The 20,769-nt window shown below is 38.7% G+C and overlaps 1 protein-coding gene and 1 long non-coding RNA gene across 2 annotated transcripts; one reads left to right on the top strand and one right to left on the bottom strand.

Moving 5' to 3' along the window:
- The first annotated feature begins 1,717 nt into the window (after positions 1–1,717).
- Positions 1,718–6,036, top strand: LOC115748438 (protein indeterminate-domain 12-like). The gene is made up of 4 exons (XM_030684922.2): positions 1,718–2,408; positions 2,439–2,722; positions 2,880–3,282; positions 5,190–6,036. Exons 2-4 carry the CDS (start codon positions 2,482–2,484, stop codon positions 5,974–5,976), a joined length of 1,431 nt encoding a protein of 476 aa, XP_030540782.1. The 5' UTR covers positions 1,718–2,408; positions 2,439–2,481; the 3' UTR covers positions 5,977–6,036.
- Positions 6,037–9,877: 3,841 nt separating this feature from the next.
- LOC115748439 lies at positions 9,878–16,896 on the bottom strand. The gene is made up of 4 exons (XR_007198898.1): positions 16,126–16,896; positions 12,484–15,764; positions 11,879–12,403; positions 9,878–11,554 (listed from the first exon to the last, which is right to left on the bottom strand). It is a non-coding gene; the product is annotated as an uncharacterized LOC115748439 (long non-coding RNA).
- Between the last annotated feature and the right edge of the window lie 3,873 nt (positions 16,897–20,769).

Here is a 20,769-nt window from a genome sequence, read left to right as displayed (position 1 = left end):
GAATAAAAGGGTCTTACACACACACTCTCTCTCTACATGGCTTTAGTTTGAGGTTTGGAATAATAAAAGTGAAAGAAGAAGGGGAAAGAAAAGAGGGAAGAGACCTTCCGAATTCACCTTGGTGGGGTTTGCTTGAGCACTTTCAGAGAGAGAGAGAGAGAGTGGCTGGAAAATAAAGTCAGCGTCTGTGAAATGAGGTGACTAGTAGTTTAGCAATAGCAACACTATAAGAAGATGCTAATGATTCATGCAGAAACATATCAATATATAAGTTTTTTTTTTTATAACCGAGATTTTTCACATGCAATGGACTATTCCTCGAAGTAATGGGGATATGACAATGCCACCGGATAAGTGCCCCAAGACGTGATCATCAATATGTAAACTTGTATCTCCTAAACTAGGAAAATTAACCTTCAAAACCAGGCCAAGAAAGAAATATCTTGTCGTCAGAATATTGTAAGGTAATGTCTAGACATAGAAGCTAGTTCACAGAGTGATTGTGATGTGACAAGCTGGGAGTTAGGTTAAGAGATTTCATGTGCAACATAAGTCCCTCCTATCATTTCACGCATCGGTCTCGCGAAATTGTTTGGCATCACGCATTGAGAAAGCATTGTAAAAGGTAACATAGTGTATGATATAATCGATTGATTATTAGAATTCGGTATTCTATTGTTTTGATTATCGGACACGCAATGTGCTTTCGAGAAAAATTATAAAGTGAAAACAAGATTGAGTGAATTGATGATTCAATCATGGTTTTGTGGGGTTTCAGAAAGGTTAGAGGGCGTCACACAATCTTTAGCAAAATGCCTTTGCTTCCTCTTAAGCTTTTTGTAATCTTTGCTCATTCTCCAATGCATGATGTCTCAAAATGCTCGCGTAAGCAACCCTTCCTTTTAATCAATCATTCCATTCAAATCAATGCCCTTTTTTTTTTTAAAATATCATATTTAGCATTTGGGCATTTTATAACAGGAACAAAGGAAGAGACAGGAAAGTACCAACGTCATCCTATATATTACTAATCCGAACAAATATTTTAGAAAAAAAAATGCAAAATAAACTATTTTTTCTTTTTTAAAGAAAAGGGTAAAACATTGCCCACGTAAGAGATGGTGAATTATTTTCACAAATGATGTCAATAACAAGAGATGGCAACCTAGGATTTTGCCGCTTGTGACTCGGGATAGAAGTTCCCGTGTGAAACTGCATAGGCACCAATTTATTCGTGTTGGCTGATGTCAACGTCGAAGTATTTTTAATGTAATTGTAAAACGATTGTATTAAAGAATAATCGAAATTTCCGACAATTCTCGATAATTTTGAAATGAGTTAGCTTCATATATCGTGTCGTGTCGGATTTGGATTCGGATTTCTCTCGTTGGATCTATGATGAGTTGAGTGCTGTGAATTCTGTTTGTCTTGACAGCTTCGTTTTAAGGGTTTTTTCATAGCTTTTTATTTTTCTAAGGGCTTATTGCAATGTCATCCTTTTTTACCTTAATAAGTATTCCTCAGCAACCCCCGGCCCGGCCCTCCCCTCGTGGGTCTGCCACTGTAATCATCATCTTTTTTTTCTGGGGCTTCACTGCACACATAATTATCTGCAACAAAAGCTTCAGAATTTTCTTTTTCTCCCTTCTCTTTTACTTTGACATACAAATTAAATATTCTTCCCCCTCTCTCTCTCCCTCCCTCCTTTCCTCTTTCTGCAAATATCGCGGTGTATAAAACGACAGAAACGAGAGGGTTTTTGGGAAGTAGCAGCAGCATCCAGGAGAGAGAGAGAGAGAGAGAGAGAGATGTTTCTGAGGCAACCCACATCACCATCTTGATATTGTCTCTGCCCTTTCCGTGTTTTGATTCATGCATGGTGTGGGTGATCTTAAGAAAGATACGTAGGAGCTCCCTTTGTAGCTTCAGGCTTTGCTCAGAGAGAGGAGCGCAAATTGCAGTCCATGTGTGTTAAGACAGTGACCTTGGAGAGTAGCCCATCATCACCGTCTCTTCACGAGAGACGACTTTTCATTTTCGTTTTCGTTCTTTTTGTTTCTTTTTCTTTGTTCTTGGGTCTAAATTTCGTGTTTTTTTTGTTTAGCTACCCGATGAGTGATGGATGCCTTTCTGTTTCTTCTCTGCGGCCTATGTATTTCTGCAATATTTGTCACCTCCCATTGCCTAAACTGCTCTCATCTCTAGATTAGCAGGCACTCCCCACTTCTCTCGTTCCCTTTCAACGATGCAAAGCATAGGACACCCTTGCAAGTATATAGTAATGATCCAAAGTTTGCATTACACAAGGTTGAGATAGAAAGGAAAGCAGAAGAAAGAGAGAATCAAGATCAAAGATCCAAAATTATTCATCACTTGGAGCATTTTCTTTGTTTATATTTCCCCTCTCCCTCTCCCCTTCCCTCCCTCCTTCTCTCTCTCTCTCTCTCTCTCTCTCGGATCAGTCTTTGCCTTTAAAAGAACATGTTCCCTGCAACCATGTCCAATTCCACTACTTTGTCTGATGAAGCAAGTGTCTCTTCTGGTGCAAGAGTGTTGGATTTTTGCAGCTTCAACTACAACAACACCGATACTGGCGACAAGAACAACCTAGAAAATTCACTGCAACAACCACAGCAACTGATCACCACCATTCACAACAACTCACAACAGCATCTGCAGCAGAAGAAGATGAGGAAGAAGAGAAACCTCCCTGGAAACCCAGGTCAGTCATTATTGATACCCACTTGATTTAGTCAAAGAAAGACGATTACCAACTTAATTTAATCAACTTGTATAGCATCTTCATTCATAATTCATAAAAAAAAAAAAAAGGAAAAATTTAACACGTTGGTTCATCAAGATTCTTCCTTTCTTGGCAGACCCAGATGCAGAAGTGATTGCACTGTCCCCAAAGACCCTCCTGGCCACCAACAGGTTCGTGTGCGAAATCTGCAACAAGGGTTTCCAGAGGGACCAGAACCTGCAGCTCCACAGGAGAGGCCACAACCTCCCATGGAAGCTGAAGCAGAGGGGCGGCAAAGACCAGGTGGTGAGGAAGAGAGCTTATGTGTGCCCCGAGCCCACCTGCGTCCACCACCACCCTTCGAGGGCTCTCGGCGACCTCACCGGGATCAAGAAGCACTACTGCAGGAAGCATGGAGAGAAGAAGTGGAAGTGTGAGAAATGCTCCAAGATCTATGCTGTCCAGTCTGATTGGAAGGCTCACTCCAAGACCTGTGGAACCAGAGAGTATAGATGTGATTGTGGCACTCTCTTCTCCAGGTAAATTAATCGTCATTTCTGATTAATCAATTCTCATGATAACTCTCTCAAATTAATCCTCTTATTTCCCTTAATTTTGTTTTTAATTGTTCCTTCCACAATGCCACATTTAGTGCATACTATTCCTTTCAGCATCAACCGACATTCAACATTGAAAATACTGACGGTTCTGGTCAAACATGCAGCAGCCTTCTTGTTATTAAGTTTTTGTTAACACACTTGGAATGCTAGGCATTATCTTGCTCTTTGCTAAAATGTCTCATGGCCAGCTTCAATTTGCATGGGGATTTATGTGGGGATATTCCAAGGAAAAGTGAGAAAACCAGTTTTGTCGCAAAAAGAAAAAAATAAAATAAAATTATCAATACTCGGTAATTAATGAAATGATTCATTTTCAAAGTGAATGATATCCCCAATGACCCTTTACGGGTGAAAATGAGCTGTTCTTGTGTAAGCTTCTGATACATCTTTGCAGTTCCTGAGAAACGAAGAAAGAATCATCATGCATCCTCTCTCTCTCTCTCTCTCTCTCTCTCTCTCTCTCTCTCTCTCTCTCTACAAGTCTTCTGTATCATCAGCCAAAAAACAAAAGAGAAAACAGGGAAAAGGGTGGTAATATTACTACTTTTCGGTACTTAGGAACTGCAGTCACGAGGGCAATGATAGAGATTTTCTCCTTAGCTCGGTGAAAAAAGCAAAAGAAGTTCAGCTTTATTTGCAGCCATGAAAAGTCCTGGACTATCTGTTTTCCCCCACTAGGGGAAAAAAAAAGAAGAGGAAGAAGATAATTTCACATTTTGAAAATTGTCATTGATTAGTTCATGCTTTTTGCAGAGAGCCCTCTTGAATTCCGACTGTGGAAACCCCTCGTCATCTTGAAAATTGTCGAATCCGCCATTGCCAATGCTTTCTCAGTTTACCCATATTCTCAGAAAAAACGAAAGAATTGCACCTACATCTTGATCTTTTCTTGGGTTTTCATGACAATGATATGCACATTTTGCATGCACAAAACAAGCCTCTCTTTTCTTGGGCTTTCAAGACAATGATATGCACATTTTGCGTGCACAAAACAAGCCTCTCTCTCTCTCTCTCTCTCTCTCTCTCTCTCTCTCTCTCTCTCTCTCTCTCTCTCTCTCTCCTTTTATGTTGACCATTGGAGGAAAATTCCTTCTTTGTGTTCTGTGCACGCTTTAATGACGTCCTTAGGCTGCCTTTCTAGTCCTCATGCGCAAGCCGTAGGCCCTCGCTGTGCGGTGATGATTTCTTTCCTCTAAAGTCTGTTTGAAAATGGAGGTCTAGTTCCTTTCCAATTGCTTCTTTTTTGTCCCTTGAAAGACTTTTTTCACTCGTTGCGTCTCCCCCTATTTGCATGAACTTGTATCATTCGACTGACGCACGAATGAACTTCACGGTTTAACACCTTCTCGAGATCAGTGTCACTGATGCAATCCATAGTTGCCTCACTTCCTCAAAACTAATGAACACCAAGTAAGGCTACGTCTCTGTAGAATCCTGGGAAGTTCTTCCTTGAATTTGCTATAAAAGATTTAAGTCGATATCACCGTGTAGAAAAACTATCGTGACTTAGAGTAGAATCCGCGGATGAAAAAGACATGAACCTCGCATTCATGCTTGTTGTACTTGATCATCAAAGCCTTGCCAATACACCCATCTCAGTTTTCCTTCACTTTAATAACATTCAGATTTAATGTTATATAAAAACCACGCATGACCCCCTTTTTTTTTTTTTTTGACATATCTCAGATAAGCAAATAGTTATCTATCACAAATAAAGTTACCCACCTTTTGTAGTTCATATTCATCCATAACATTGACCTTCCATTCTTTATCTCCATTGAAACTATGTTATAACTCATCCAAATCTCTCTCTTTGTTGTACACAGGAAGGACAGCTTTGTGACGCACAGAGCATTTTGTGATGCCCTAGCCGAAGAGAGTGCAAGGCTCTCGGCGAGTCAACTCACCACCGTCGACCCGAACATCCCTCTTCACCACCACCACCTTCAACCACCACCCACTCTCTTCCCTCTCCCTTCCCTCCTCTGCAACCCCCCGCCGCCGCAGCTGGCAACCCACGCTTCCCTCACCCCCAACTGGGATCCGCCCCAAAACCCTAGCTACCCTCCTCTGCATGCCCACGTAAAACCCGAAATCCTTCGTTTCCAAGTCCCGCCGCTCTCCGCCCAACCACAACTCGTCCCGCCCTTCCAAGCCCTCCATGGTGCTGCCACCGGCGCGTCCGCGCACCTCTCGGCCACCGCGCTGCTCCAGAAGGCCACCACGATGGGCGCGGCAGCCACTTCTGCCATTGGCCACCATCATCATCATCATCACTCAGCTCGCACGGCCACCCACATCGCATCACCCGGCACGGGGGCCAACTATGGCGCACAGAGCATCCCCCCAGAGCTCTTCAAAGGGCTGGCGGCATCTCCTCTGGAGAGCCTCGGGCCGTGGCGGAAGAGCGATGGGCTGACCAGGGACTTCCTGGGGTTGGCCGGCGAGGTCAACGCCGGGAGCGGGAGGGTCAGCGTGGGGAGCTTGCTAGGGTTCACCAAGGGGATGGAGCTTCAAGAGGCGTACGAGCGCGAGCAATCCGCGTTGAAGGTTAGGGATGGTTTTGGCTTTGCGGATCAGAACAATGCAAGCTGCTTCTCAGACTTGGAGTGAGTGTGGAAGTGGAAATATGGCATGGACAAGAACAGTATTGAATCTTCAGTGGGTTTGAGTGAAGATACCAAATGAAAAGAAATAGAGGAAAGAAAAAGAAAATTAGGGTTTTTATTTTCCTGTTTTTCCTCGTGAAGTAGGCATTTTCTTGTTGTGGCTAAATTATTTCTTGGGGAAATTTTCATATTCTTTGGATGCTTGGTTTCGTTACTTGTTGAAAGAGTGATGCATTTTCCTTGATCTTAGGGTGGTTTTCTTTTTCCCCTTATGATTATCCTACAGTTCTTAATCCACTGTGAGATTAACATGCTATTCTAGAGAAAACAATATCGATTAGAAGTTGTTGTGGGTCTCAGTATATCAAGAGTTCATGATTCACAACGTGCTATTACTCTTACAGCCGTTCAAAAATTATTATGCTAGCAAAATCCTCTACTGTTCCCCCACTAAACATGCACGTAATTACATGTGTTAGAGAGAGATTATTGCTTTTGACTTCATTCATGTCTGTTAATAGTGTCTCATCCATCGACACTCGGCAGTAAGAAAAAAAAAAGGGTGATTAGGGTAAATATTGTAAAATTTAGCTTATGGACACCTCCACCTCTAGTGTAAACAAGGATAAGTTCCACAATGCTAGTAAATCAGTGAACGAGTATAGACGTTATAGTCTTTATTATCTCCCTCCCTGCACGTGCATGGAGACTAGTCGAGATGAAATTTCGGACATAAAAATATTGTTCCGTAGCAAAGAAAAGAAGATTGAAGTGACCACATGTTGATATTGTCCTCCCTATTATCAATCTGGTACAAAACCTTATTGCCTCTAACTTGACAAAACAAAGCATGACACAATAATTTATGAAACAGATGATAAATGAAGCATGAATTAAAAGAGAGAAAATAGTGATTTGGAGGGTTTGTCAAGTTCAGTACCATCAAAGTTGTCGAAATAGTAAAAGTTTCAAGTTCAACTGAAGCGTAATTATGTGTTCAACTCTCCTAATTGTAACAAAGATATGTCAATATCACTCTACAGGAAAAAGAAAAAAAAAAAGAACAACAAAGATATGTCAATCTACTCTAGTGCACCATCCAATTCCCCATTTGGTAATCATATATTATAAATTAGTAAGCTTTGAACGCTTCTAGGATCCCTAGAGCGGCCCCCTTAAGCGTCCCAATAAAGGAATGAAAAATGGATTCTCTGACGATCTCAAGAAAGGATTCCCTCCATGCGGAGCTGACAACCATGGTGCTAAGTGTTTTTTTTGGAGAGAATATTGCATCTACCTGGCTGTATCCGTTAACATGACAACTTCTTTAGGTGTCATCAAAACTTTATTAAGTTAAAGGTAGCCGTTAGCTAGAGTTGTCGGTTATCAGAACGGCCAACTCCCAACACGGCTAAGAACGATATCTTAATTATTTTCGTAAAACTCCTTATTATCCTAAATACGTAATCATAGAGCATTCTAAGAAGAATCACAATCCTGGGGGAAAAAAATAGGTACAGTAACATATTTTTTTTCTATCTTTTTGGAAAAGTAAGAGAGTATATTCTTGGGATTAAATGGAGGATGGCAAAGTGACAAAGATAAGCTAAGTACGTGGGGGTGATGTGAGCATGTCGGTGGAGCGGGGCCCACGCGACTTAGCACAACTCATAGTAATTGACGAATCTACCCCCCTGCATCTCAGTCCAAGCCAACCAACGTGACAATGACCGCCCCGTGACAATGATCGCCCTTTGTTTCCTTGAATAATTCGACGAAAATAAGGAAGATTTTCCTATGCAAGAACATAAGTCAAATTATTGATGATGATAATAACAATTACTACAGTAACTTAACGTAGCATGACTGCCCTCATGGCTTTTTCGTAATATCAAATATTAGTTCAATACAATGTTGTGATCTTATCAAATTTTCGAAAAAAATTTATTAACATGGCACAAATCCAGAAAGGAGACTCGAGCTTGAGAATTACTATTTGATTCTCGTCAGGATACCATGATGGATCGTGATAAGGATCAACGACTATCTAAGTCGGTGATGATAAAGTCTAGCTTAAAGCAAACCATTTTATTGAATACGTTAAATAAGTGCCTCGAGACAATGAAGCTTGCAGAAAATGCCTATTTATCAGCACTCTTGAAAATCGTATTTCCTTATTGGAAATTCTATAGTTTATGTCCTTATTTATTTATTTTTTGGTCGAATATGTCCTTATTTAGTTCGCTTTGAACTATCAAATTAATATGAAGTTACTATATATTTTGAGAAAAATTAATAACACGACAAGATAGGGGGAAATTATCAAAAAGATTTATAAACATATTTGCAATTATGTCAATTCAATTTTAATTTTAATTTTATTTTTTTTTTGGCTAGTTGAGTTCTAATCAAGGTCTAGAGAAGGATCATCTTCTTAAGAGATAATCAAGGTTTATTGAGAAGATAATGTGCAAAAAGTTAGGATCACTAATCTACGTGCAAGCTGTTGCAACATGGGGCATCTCGGGGTTACGAGACGGATTTTGATGGGAAGTTCTTGCGACAGCTTGAAAAGATAAAAGGGAGGAGTAACGCAGCAATGTCACCTGTGGATTGAAAATAGAGATAGGGGGTCTACAATGCATCACACCTGACAATAGGATATCGAGCTACTCAAATCCTGATGGGACGTAAACGGGAGGAGGGTTTGAAGAAGAGAGACAGGTTTGAGGTCAATTGCCAAAAACCTAAGTAGTACCGATATCGATAAGCAACATGAGACACGACACGACCCGATCCGATCCGTCATTTCTCAAAAAATAGAAAAATTTGATACGTTGGAACACGTTATTTAATATTTTTATATTCGACGGTGAGTGTTTTTTCATCTTCTTCTTCTTCCGTTATTGATTCACAATTAGAATTATTTTTTTTTTTGCTAGCTAAATACATATATGACTGAAATATATATATTTTTGATAAATTCACATTTTGACTCTCAATTTATTAAAAATGCTTAAAATTGATCTTACGCATATTGAAATGGCATGTCGAAATGGTAGACTCTCATGTCTAAAAAGTTGACCACGCGTTGGTCGCATGTTGAAGAGTCCTCGGGATGGATGTCTAATTGCCAAAATCAGGGAATGTAAGAAATGAGGCGGCGGATGTTAGCACAACTAGTGTCGGTGCTTTCTAGCTAAAAATCTTATACAATTTGGGAGAGAAATTATAAAAAATATAAATCTTTAACCTATTGTATGTATGTCAATTCAATGTTATATCTTTTAATTTGGTCAATTTGATTTTAATAAAAAAAATTAATCTTTTCGATCAATTTTGGCTAGCGATCACTGACATGTGTACTTAGCTATAACCACACGTAGCAATATTAAACAGTGCAAAAGTTGTTCGTTCCATAGAAACATCATTTTCCAAGGACACCAACGGAGTTGAATCCTGGAAGTGGCATAGTGGTCTCTCTACTGGACCACAAGGGTTTGGGGGAAGTCAAAGCTGAAAAGAGGGCAATTGAGGATGTTTGATTTTAACACTGGCGATGCTGTAACTTGTGTGGAAAATCACCAGTTACTCTACCTATCACTGGCAAAGAAGGAATTCCGTAACCGGCCACAGGTGTTCCATCAGACAATCAGAACCAATCCGAACGATAGTTCGAAAAGGTTGATCGGTTCACTTCAGCTCGGGTCAGTTCGACTTAATTCGATTTGCTGTTCAAATCCAAACTGGCTCAGCTACTAATACAAAATTAATTTACTAAGAATTCTATTGGCCAAATAATTAAGATAGAGAATAGCTTCTTTCAAGATAACAAGTTGGAGGCTGGCTAGCCCAAGTTTGGATTGTTGTTGAAACGTTCTTGAATCTTGAGGGATATTAGCAACAACAGATGGCATCTTCTTCATGTGTTCTATTATTTAGACATCGATAGCTAATGCTTCCCGTTGTGCTCTGTAGGGTCAGTTGGATTTCACCGGTCTTGTTTCTGGACATCTTGTTCAGTGCTTCAGTATACTGGTCCTATGTAAATCTTATGACTCAGCATCTACAGAAAGAACCAGATTTTGAGCTTGTTTTTGGTTTGATCTTGGAAATTCCAAGTGCTGAATTTCCAAGATTTAGGTTGCGCTGTTCTCCGATCACATGCTAACATGGAGTACGAAGTTGTGTTTCGCAGTCATGTATAGCATACCGAAGCCACTAGTTCGGCTCATCTTCGTGGGGTAATAGTTTGAGTTTAATCGAAAGTTTTCCCGCTAAAGTAAAGCAGAACCGCGAATACTTCCCCCAACTTGCGCCTAAAAAGGAAGTGGGGGGAGAGAGAGGGGGGGGGGGCGGGGTTGGAGTTTTAAAGAGTTGAACTGGGTCCATGATGGTTGTGGTATCCTATGTTTGTCAAGGTACATTCATATGCTTCGATATCATATGAATGCAAACAAAAATTGGGGTCCCAGAAAATTAAAAGATGGTCATCAGCTCACACCTTTCGCTAAATTATGTACTTTCCGAAGGATGAATCCTCTAATAAGCTGATCAAGATCATTGTCAGTGAATACCCTGAAGTAATGAGCTTCTGCTTTTGGCATTCATTTGCCATAGCAAGGATCAACTCTGAATTACAAAACTAAATGGCATATCACATTGCTAAAAAAATTATCAAGACCTAGTGACCCATAAGAACATATGCACAAGAATCTGACTTTCGGGTATATTAGTGGTACAGCTAATTTAGCTCTAAGTGGCTTAATCATATGCATAAGCAAGACCCAATGACCCATAAAAACATATGCACAAGCATCTTACTTTTGTTATATTAGTTGTACTGCTAATTTAGCTCCAAGTGACCCAATCCTTGAATGGATGAGCAACAAGACAGTCCATAACGTCTACTCTCTCAACCCAAATCGAGCACAGTGGAAGCAATAATGCAAGAAAAGAAAAAAAAAATTAACACCCTTTTGTCCCAAAAGGGAAAAAAGAAATTGCTGCTTTGGAAATCCCGCGCATCTCACTTTTATATCTCCCAAGCCTTTTTTTGTTGAATGCTAGGAATTTACCAATTCCAAGAAATTCTTTTCCTCATCACCCACTTTCTTTTCATGAGATTTAGAAAATAGAGCCAGAGAGATAACGGAAGAAGAAAATCTAAGGATATGTAACCTTTTCTAAAGAGGAGCAAAGAGAGGCTGTTAAAAAAGAATGCTGTAATGTGAGCGTGAGTTGAAAAGGCAACTAAGTTGATGTTGTATGTGAATTTGTGCCTGGTGGTGGTGCCGGTGGTGGTCCGGGACAAGAAAGTGGTACTACTAAAACCAAAAGAAAGAGAGGCAAAGAAAAGAAAGAAAAGGATAGAAGAAGTGATGGGGAGGAAAAAAAAAACACAAACACACACAAAAGAGAGAAATGTCAACGGCCATGCGAAAAAGATGCTCCGATAGAAGTATGAAAGTTTTGAATTATTACCCACATTCCTCTCAAGTCCTCTTTCTTCCTTCGAACTTTATCAATGTCTGTGCATGTCCTTGTATAACGTGTTACAGCTTTTTGTTGGCAGCTTAAACCTGCAAACAAAATCATGAAAAGAAGACTTAACATAGCAGAAACCAAGTTTCAGAAAATAAAAGTAGGCAGAGAAGGGATCAACCTAACGCCTTGGACCCCAACCATTTGGATGCTAAACTCTTTCAGAAAAAGCTGACAATTTTTTGTGTATGTGTGACTATGCATATTCTAATTCTACAAGCTTACCTCCAAATTCCAGCCCCATTTAGAAGGTTCGTCTCCTTGAATTTAGAAAATAACAATAGAGAATACAAAATGACAAATTTGCATGAAAGCTTTTCTGCCAGTGAGATATAAACACAAGTGAATAAATTGTGAGTTACCTTAACTGCTATCCAATTGGCATGCGAAGGAAAAGTGCTAGCATATGATTCCATAGGGCGTCTACAGCTTTGGCATAACAAAAAGGGAAAGTTCTTAGAATAACAATGTATATTCACCACCGCCTGAGAGAGACAGAGGGAGTGGGGGTCCTGGAGGGGGGACCTAGGGATTAATGAAAGTAAGTTTCAGAATGAGAATTATGGGTATATCCTAGCTTTCAAAAAGTACCATGTATAAGTTGCAGGGTTTAGGTACAATACATGCCATTTTGCCCCATAAAGAAGATGTCCTCTTTCTTTCTCAAACTTTTTTCCCTCACAATCTTCTCATGAGGCACAACCAGACAAACCGAAAGCTTCAATGCAAAATTCCCCTCTCTCACCTTTCTCTAACATACAAGCAGTTGTGTCAGCTTCCATCAGGGAATCTCATCTCATCTCTTCCTCTCACTAAACCTTCCTTTGGCACCTTTTTCTTCCTTCCAATCCTCATCATCGCCAAACCTTCTTTCCTTCCTTTGCTTTCTCTCTCTCTTCCCTTCTCTCTGCGCACCCCCCCCCAAAACCCCTTTTTTTATCCCTACATAGAACCCATATTTCACAACCCCTCTCTAGTATTTCCGTTGGAAAAAAACAGCGCAACTTCCAAAAAGAAAACGGCTAATCCTTTTTGTCAACACTTGAGAAAGACTCCAGATATAATTCCCAGCAGCCAGTTCTTTATAATAACTAATCCCATTGATATGCATGCTTATCTTCGTCCCACAATTTTTGAGGCATCTTGACCAATGTGATGGAAGAGAAGAAAAACATACAAAGACGAATAAAATATGGCAGTAAAAGGATATATGAATATATTAGCCTCAATTAGATAAAGAAACCTATTGACATCGCTAGTAACTCATTGCAACTCATTGCATGTTCAGAACCAGTACAGAGTATTGTAAATGAGGAATCCAGTTCTTTCAACCAAATAGCACATCTACAACACCCAACACTTCGGAATTTTCTTATTGTTCAGCTCCATTTTCGTAACTTACGTATTTTTCAAGTAAGTCTCAACTTCCATGCACAGCATAAATATAATTTTCTTGAGAAGCTATGAACTGTATATATAATAACTGTGGAGATAATGCTCCAAATTCCAAGTACTATCCTGCAAAATTTTGGACAGCTGAAATTTGAAAGTACCATTCAGGCGAAAAGCTTCTCAATGCATCTTTTGTCAGCACATGGTATCTTGTGGGACCAAATTCTTTAACAAACCTTTCTCATTAGAATTTACCCGGCACTTGCAGTCCATCAAATGTTCACTCCGAGATATCGGAATAGAACACATTCCTTAATGTGCTGTGATTCGTATAACAGCACAATACCCTTTAGAAAACTTATTAAACATATTTTAAATGTGCAAGTACAGGGCACAAAATGGGACTGACCAAAGCTTAAAACTGGAAAGAATGATTTAATGGGTGCTGAAGAGTATAAAACTGTCAAATTAATGATTGAGCGATCCTGAAAGTAAAAGGTTATCCTGCTAATAGAACATTCATCAAATTCATATAATTCAAGTGGTACAGTTGGTTCAGATAGAGCAAACTATATTTATCCTTATGAAGTGTTGTAGCTAAAGCACTTGATACTATATATTCTAATGTTGCAGCACCTTGAAACTAAGTGCAACAGCGCTGTAAGTTGTGGGGATAATGAGGACGCAATGCAAGCATCGTAAAATGTTTGCTAAACATCTTGAGAAAACTGCAGTATCTCTTTTCATAGTTATAATTGTTGTGTGGGAAATATACCAAATGTGCTCCTGTAATATTAGAAAGTTTTGTTTTCTTGGGGAAGGTGCAATTACAGGCTGATTAAAATCTGTCATTCTAACTGCCGTAGCGGTGGTGGTGGGCTTCTTATGCATTAAATTAGAATGAAAATTGCAGATGAAATTTTTTTTATAAACTCATGGCTGAGAATGAATTAGTTCGAGAAAAACCCAATCTCTACAATGCATACATTGATGTCAAGAAGCCATAGCTAAAATATGACGCACAGAAAGGCATCATAGTATATGAACTTCATGAGTGTCACTTATCCCCACCTCAGAAACATCCACACAATATATTACCACTTCTAGCAATAATTTCCAAATCAAGCAACCACGAGCCTGAGGACACCAGATTCTTCTAGTCTTATATGCTTCTCCTAATCTATATAAGCTCTGTCTCAAAATGCAATTTCTTAATGGTTTTGCTTGTTTGCTCCTACGGGCTGGACACGGCATAATCTTGGCAGTCCAAATTGCCTAACAGTCAGCTATTATCAAATCGATGTAGAAGATGGCTGTTCTTCCTTTTGTTTCCAAGAAACACTACAATAGTTAGTGCTATACCAACAAAAGTGCACAATATTAAATCTTTAGAGATATCACATGTCGGGAAACATTGTTTTAAACCAAACATTTCATTCTAGAACTAAGTAGTTTGGTTGGAGGGCCTATATGATGATCTCCTTAGTGGGCCTGATAACAATCCAAAGGACTTGTTTCATTTTAACATTAGGAGATAAAGATCATGGTCCAAGATGGAGGATTAGAAAAACTATACCATTTTCCTTGGTCTTGATAACTCAAGTTATCCACTGATGTATCGCATTTTGTTCAACTAAGAACAATCTGTTATCTAAGCAACGTACTTTGAACAGCAGGTGATTTGCCAATGATTAACAATAAAACTCACAACGGAGTCATAAATTCAAATGGCTCCAAAATACTTGCAGTGCAGGTGACTTTTACCTGTTCATTGCCTCCCATTTCTGAACAAGTTCGCTGATAGCAGCCGAAAAAGCCCCAGAAAAATCTTCCATGAAGAAAATTACATAGAGAACCAACACTTCTCCCATGATGAATCTACCAATATGCTTCAGTGATATCTGAGCAATGAAAGCAAATAGTGCTGCTGAAGGAATAAAAATACTAACTTAGCACACATGCTAAGAGAGTATTTGAATGACTTCAAGGCTGATATACCAACAGTTTTCAGCTGAAGAGTAACCCGAAGAAGATAATATATCACTGCTTCTGGGGCTAGCACCCTATCCCTTCCTTTCGTTCTCCAGCAAAAAAAAACAGAAGAAAAAAGAACAGAAAACAACAAAACCAGTATCCAGTAGAAGAGCAAAGGAACAAAGGCAAAAGAGCAAATAAGAAAGAAACAAGAAATCAAGTACGTCCAAAATAATTTGGACATATACAAAGTAATCTTCATGAGAGAACTGAATCTTGTCACATGGGGAATGTCATATGTGAAGCTCCATGGCCCGAATCAGGTAAAAGTGAATCATAAATCCTTAAGCAGGATCACCAAATAAGAAACGAGACAAGACAAAAAGAACAAATTATAAGGAATCATATTATGAAAAGAAACATTGTTCCAAACTATTTGACCATCTTCTTGCTGTTACATAAGACAATGAAGTGACTGGATAAAAACAGAAAAAGAAGAGTCTTGTCGTACTCAATGATTGACTAACGTGTGAGGCAGTACTCATTAAGATTCAAGAGAAAACTTTTACAGATTCGACAGAACAACTAAGACATCAATATGAATAGTTAGTTCACTATGAACAGCTGGAGAATACATATACAGCTTGTTACAAGGCTGCGAGAAAAATCCAACTGATATCTAGGTGTAAGCCCAAATTTTTGGCTGCAGATTCTCCAACGTATAGCGATAGAATATCTGCGCATGTAATATATGTATTCCCAGCAAAACGAACAGCACAACATGCTGAAGCGTAGAAGGGAGAGTTGGATGTTCAGGACCAAGTCACAAACTTTTCTTCGTGGATGTAGTCATTTCTCTTTTTAAGTCTTCTCCCAAATCACCTGGTTCATAGCATGTATGTTACGGCCGAGTATAACTCTGATCTGGCAAATACATTACAGAAACAGAAACAAGATTTCTAAAGGAATCGTCTTATGCCTCAACACTTTGAAGGAGAATTTAACAGAAATCACCAAGTAATGGCCTTATCAGCAATATCTGTAACTAAGACTTTCATCATTAGCAAGCTCATTCTTGTGCAGTTAATATCCTGTCAAGCCAGTAGAAGCAGGCTTTCAACAGTAAATTATCTCCTATTTGCAGATTGAAGACAGAGGTCCCAACATCACATCTTTCGGAAGCTCAATCTGAAACTGACAAAATGAAAAAACATATGATACAGCATATTGAGAGTGTGATTACCTGCTACAATCAACTACAAATGAGCACCCAAAAGAGATTATTCGATCCTATATCAATATCGAAGAGATTTCTGCTAAACGTCCACCACTATAATCATCCTAGTTTAACAAGAGATAGTCAAGGGAAGTGAAGAAGGAACCCTTTCATCACATGAAGCACAATTTTGCACCACATACAGTCATTATAACACAGGATATCCGGCAGAATTAGGAAACAACAATTAGATGCTATAGACTGCAGGGCGTGCCACTAGAATTCAAATCAACAGTAATGGTCCCCAAACCCAACATTGCCCCAATTAAGAACAGAAGTAGAGGTTCACTACCATTTGGCATGTAACCATTAAGTCGAGGACAACTCCCTCCTGAAAACATAAGCATGCAAATTGAGATTGAAATTGTATCTCGCTAAACTGCATAAGCAGAGTCCCATTCCAAGTTAAAACATCAAACATCACACATACGTAAGAAACAGACGTTCCTTGTGATTCTAACATGAGATTGAATCAGTGATGAATCAGAAAAACACCTCACTTAATCAACCAGCCTGGGTAGGCAGGTCAATCTGAATACTTGGTTTCCTGGTTTGAATAAGCTGAATAAAATTTGCCTGCTCCACACCAGGTTTAGGCGTAAGGGTCCATCCAACTCAGCTATTGTGGTTAGCATCATTTTACAGATGGATTTCTTGCTCGAGTGGCGTAGGCAGCAGTGGAAGATTAGCAGGCCTTTTGGGCATTAGAGTTAGACACAAGAGGCTAGAGAAATTCAAAAGGCCATGCTAGTGAAAACATATGTTCTTCCACTGCTGAAACCTTACCTTTTAAAAATTATGACCCTCTTAAGTACTAATATTCTTGTACTCTTGGTAAGATAAAAATTGATAACCTCCATGCAGCTCAAGCAGCCCGACTAAGCAAATGCAAGATTGGACTCAAAAGCAAGAAGTAGGGAATTGAGCAACTTGTATTCTGTTATCATACCAAATTCCATCAAATAAAAAAGCTTTTACGGAAAGCAAACAGGTTCTCCTCTATTTGTTCACTGTAAATCAATATTTAAGATCCCCTCTGGCTATTCATTTTTCAGAGAGGAAATACACATTTCCTTGGCGTCTGAAACCAATTGAAATGCCACTGTTGAGTAGTCAAGTTGAAATAGTCAGACAGCTATCCACACCACAGCTTTTGCTTGACCATCATTTCCAATTTTCCACTTCCTATCTTGCTGCAAGGCTATCCCTGATTAAGTCATGCCCAATAACCAATATTGAAGATGTTTAGTATTGGCATACTGGCAAACATTGGCAAATATATGGAGTTGGTAGAGATGACTTCCAGAATTGACATAAATTATAACACTCTCTAGAAATCTGTCCTCAGACTCCACCGCCCCTTTGTCCACGTGAAGTGGAATCTTCCCAACCTCAACAAAGTCTATCCATCCCTCTGGCATTTCCCAAGTCTAGTTTCTTTCACTCCATCATTTCGGAACAAATGACTGATCAATGACACGGTAAGGGCCCATCCGGTACACACGAAGCACGCATCAGGCAGTCCAATACAAAGGGTTTCGATTCGAACATTCAGCATTATCCACCCAATCAAGCTCACAATGCCTGGTGTCTCCAGCATAAAGCACCAACGTATCCTCAGAATTCACCGACGGCCATAATTGAATCATGCGGAAACTGAAGAGCCGAAAACGAGATCACCTGTCCGTAAATGATTCTGCATTCCGATTCGCCTCGATCCATCTCCACCAACCAAACCCATTTAGCGCGGGAATCTCCTCGCTCTCGGATCTTGCATTCTCGCTGCCCACGCCGGATTCTCCTGCGATTTCGCCATCTTCATTGACCAAATTGCCCAACGAGAGTGCTTGACCAAACACTCGCATGCTTGGCAAGACGGAAGGAAGTGAAATGCGAGAGTGGAGTGACACAAAAAAAACATATTTTATCTAAATATAAGCAATTTAAGTATTTTTTGGATTAATACCACCTGATACCTAAACCGCTACACTATAACAAATTTATCTCAAATTATTTTTTTGACCAAAAATCGTAAACTAATACACTTGTGACAAATTTACAATATTTTAACTTCGGTTAAAATTTGCTCTTCAAGGGTGCGCTTGGCAATGATTACGATATAAAAAAAATCAATTCATTTTAGAATTGATTTTTTCTAATTCTGTTACCTATATAAGTTTTAAAGAATCAGAACGCGTTTCAGAATCGTACAAAATTTCTATTCCTAGAATAGAAATGTGTTTGGCAACTACACAAAATTTATGTTCCCGAGAACAATTTCTCTTTGGCTAAAATGTACTACAAATGTCAAAACTTGTGTACGACGCTCATTTTAATGTCAAAAATTTTAAAACCATCAATTAAGCGCCAGATTTAAAAAAAAAAAAACGCTCGGTTCAGTGTCAAATCCGATTTGAGTTAACGTGGCTCGTCGAAAATCAGGTGTAACCTATTTTTTATTAGTATTCGAGTTGACGTGGCTCGCCGGAGTTAGCACTGAAATGAGTTTTTTTCAAAAAATTTAGCAATAAAACAAGCACCGTACACAAGTTTTGATACTTGTAGTATACTTTAGCAATTTCTCTCCCTATTTTTTTTATTTAAGTCAAATAATTACGCCTTATCACTATAAAATCAACATATATAGTATCACTAATAAAATGAATATAGATCATTCATAATCCACAATTAGTCTATTTATTTTGTGGAGCATGAAGACATATGCAAGATTCTTAAGAAAGAACATAAATTTAATTAGATAATTTGCACTTAAATTAGCTTATGAAAGAAAGTTTGAATAACCCATAGACTACTCCACGATGGTGCTAATCATGTAGAGATTGATTGAATATAAGATTAATGGTACTGCTTCACGAAGTTTGCGGTTAAATTGCTAGCTACAATAAACATAAATGTTACACCATATTTAAAAAACAAGATTACAAAAGTTGGAAACACAAAGTCATGGAATTGAAGGACGAGTAGAGGTCTCAAATGAGTGGGTCGGATTGAGTCGAATATTGACCCATCTAACTCATTTCGGCTCATTTTCATGTAATACAAAATTACTTAAACACTTCTATATTTAACCACATCACAAAACATTTGTTTCTTATAATTTGTTAAGAAAAATGATATTGTTAGAATTTTCATGCAATAAAAATCTAGTGAATTTTTTTAAAATTTTTTAAAAATAATTATTGTCTTTTATTTTATAAAAATTAATTTTTTATTTTAATTTTGTTTTCTATTTTCTTTTCCTTTTTCTGAGATAGCGGACAACCGGAACAAAGTGATCATTCTCATTTAAATGGTCTTCTTTTCTCAAAAGTGATTCCGAAATAAAGAATCAACTTTGTTTTGATTTTTATTTCTGCTCCAAATCTATTCCTTGGAACAGAATCAGAAAATTCGAGGATTAGAATCATTTACGTTGCCAAACAGGTTTCTTATCTTTTTTGTTTCGAGGAACAGAATCGGAGAATCAGAATCGTTGTCAAATAGACCCCAAATTGCTAAGTCCGATGACACGTGGCGGTTGACGAGTGTACCAGTTTGAAAATTTTTACTATCTGTTTGTCACATGTCTACTAATTTGGGGCTTTTCATAATATTTTTCAATTTAACGAAAACTAATGGATGGTAAATTTGCCACGGACGTACCAATTTGGGATTTTTAGTGGTTCAAAAATTAGTTTGGGATAAGTTTATCACAAATATACAAATTTGGGATTTTTCGTAGTATTAACTCTTATTTTTCATTAAAAAAAAATGAGTCAATAGGAGATATTTTTAGTGTAATTTTCTCTTTTTGGCATATCAAATAACAAGAGAAATTCTCTTTTGCCTTCATCCAAAATTAGGTCGGGGTATTTTGTTTACTTGGGTTATCACGCGGGTAAGTAATAGCATACAGGATCATCTTTGATTAAATTGATGTTGGCACGAGAGTTTGCTTCATTCTAATAAATGTAGACAAAAAAAAAAAGAATCTATTTGAATGTCCAAATTCATGTAATATTTTTCCATAAATATATGACGTCATATGATTTAAAGTGATACAGCAACTCGAGCACGTATTCAGTATTTAATTTCTTTTAATCGAGCGTGCTTGCTATTTCGCATAAACTTGATCAATATTGTTGACACCTGATCTTCGTCCTGTCCATATTTCTCTGAAATTCTTGGTTCTTTCTTGCCCCGAGCTAGTCCTAAGCACGATTTCTGCATTTGTTTTGTGTTGTTGTTGCATAAAACCATCGAGTCGACCTCCTTGAACCCCCGGACCCATCGGGAGCTCCCTAGCTTGTTCCAGACATTCTCGAGCTCATTAGACCGCGAGGTAAGTACCTCTGACCTCCACGGATGCTGTCTGACTGCTTAGTTTTAGGTTTTAAGGTCGTTCGTGGAAGGATGAAATCCGCCATGGCCGCGATTGTGTGAGCTCGGTTTGCTAGGTTCTAGGTGGATTCGAAGCCCGATTTTCACAAAAGAAGAAAGAGAAGAAGAATTGCATCCATAGCGACATAAACGCCGTGGGATTGAAACCCGACCTAAAGTCAGAACAACCTTCGGTTGCTAGTTAGTCGATAAGCAGCCTCGAAGTCAATA

The sequence above is a fragment of the Rhodamnia argentea genome, chromosome 6, assembly GCF_020921035.1.
Source record: "Rhodamnia argentea isolate NSW1041297 chromosome 6, ASM2092103v1, whole genome shotgun sequence".
Lineage (NCBI taxonomy): Eukaryota > Viridiplantae > Streptophyta > Magnoliopsida > Myrtales > Myrtaceae > Rhodamnia > Rhodamnia argentea.
This window is presented reverse-complemented; position numbering and strand designations above follow the sequence as displayed.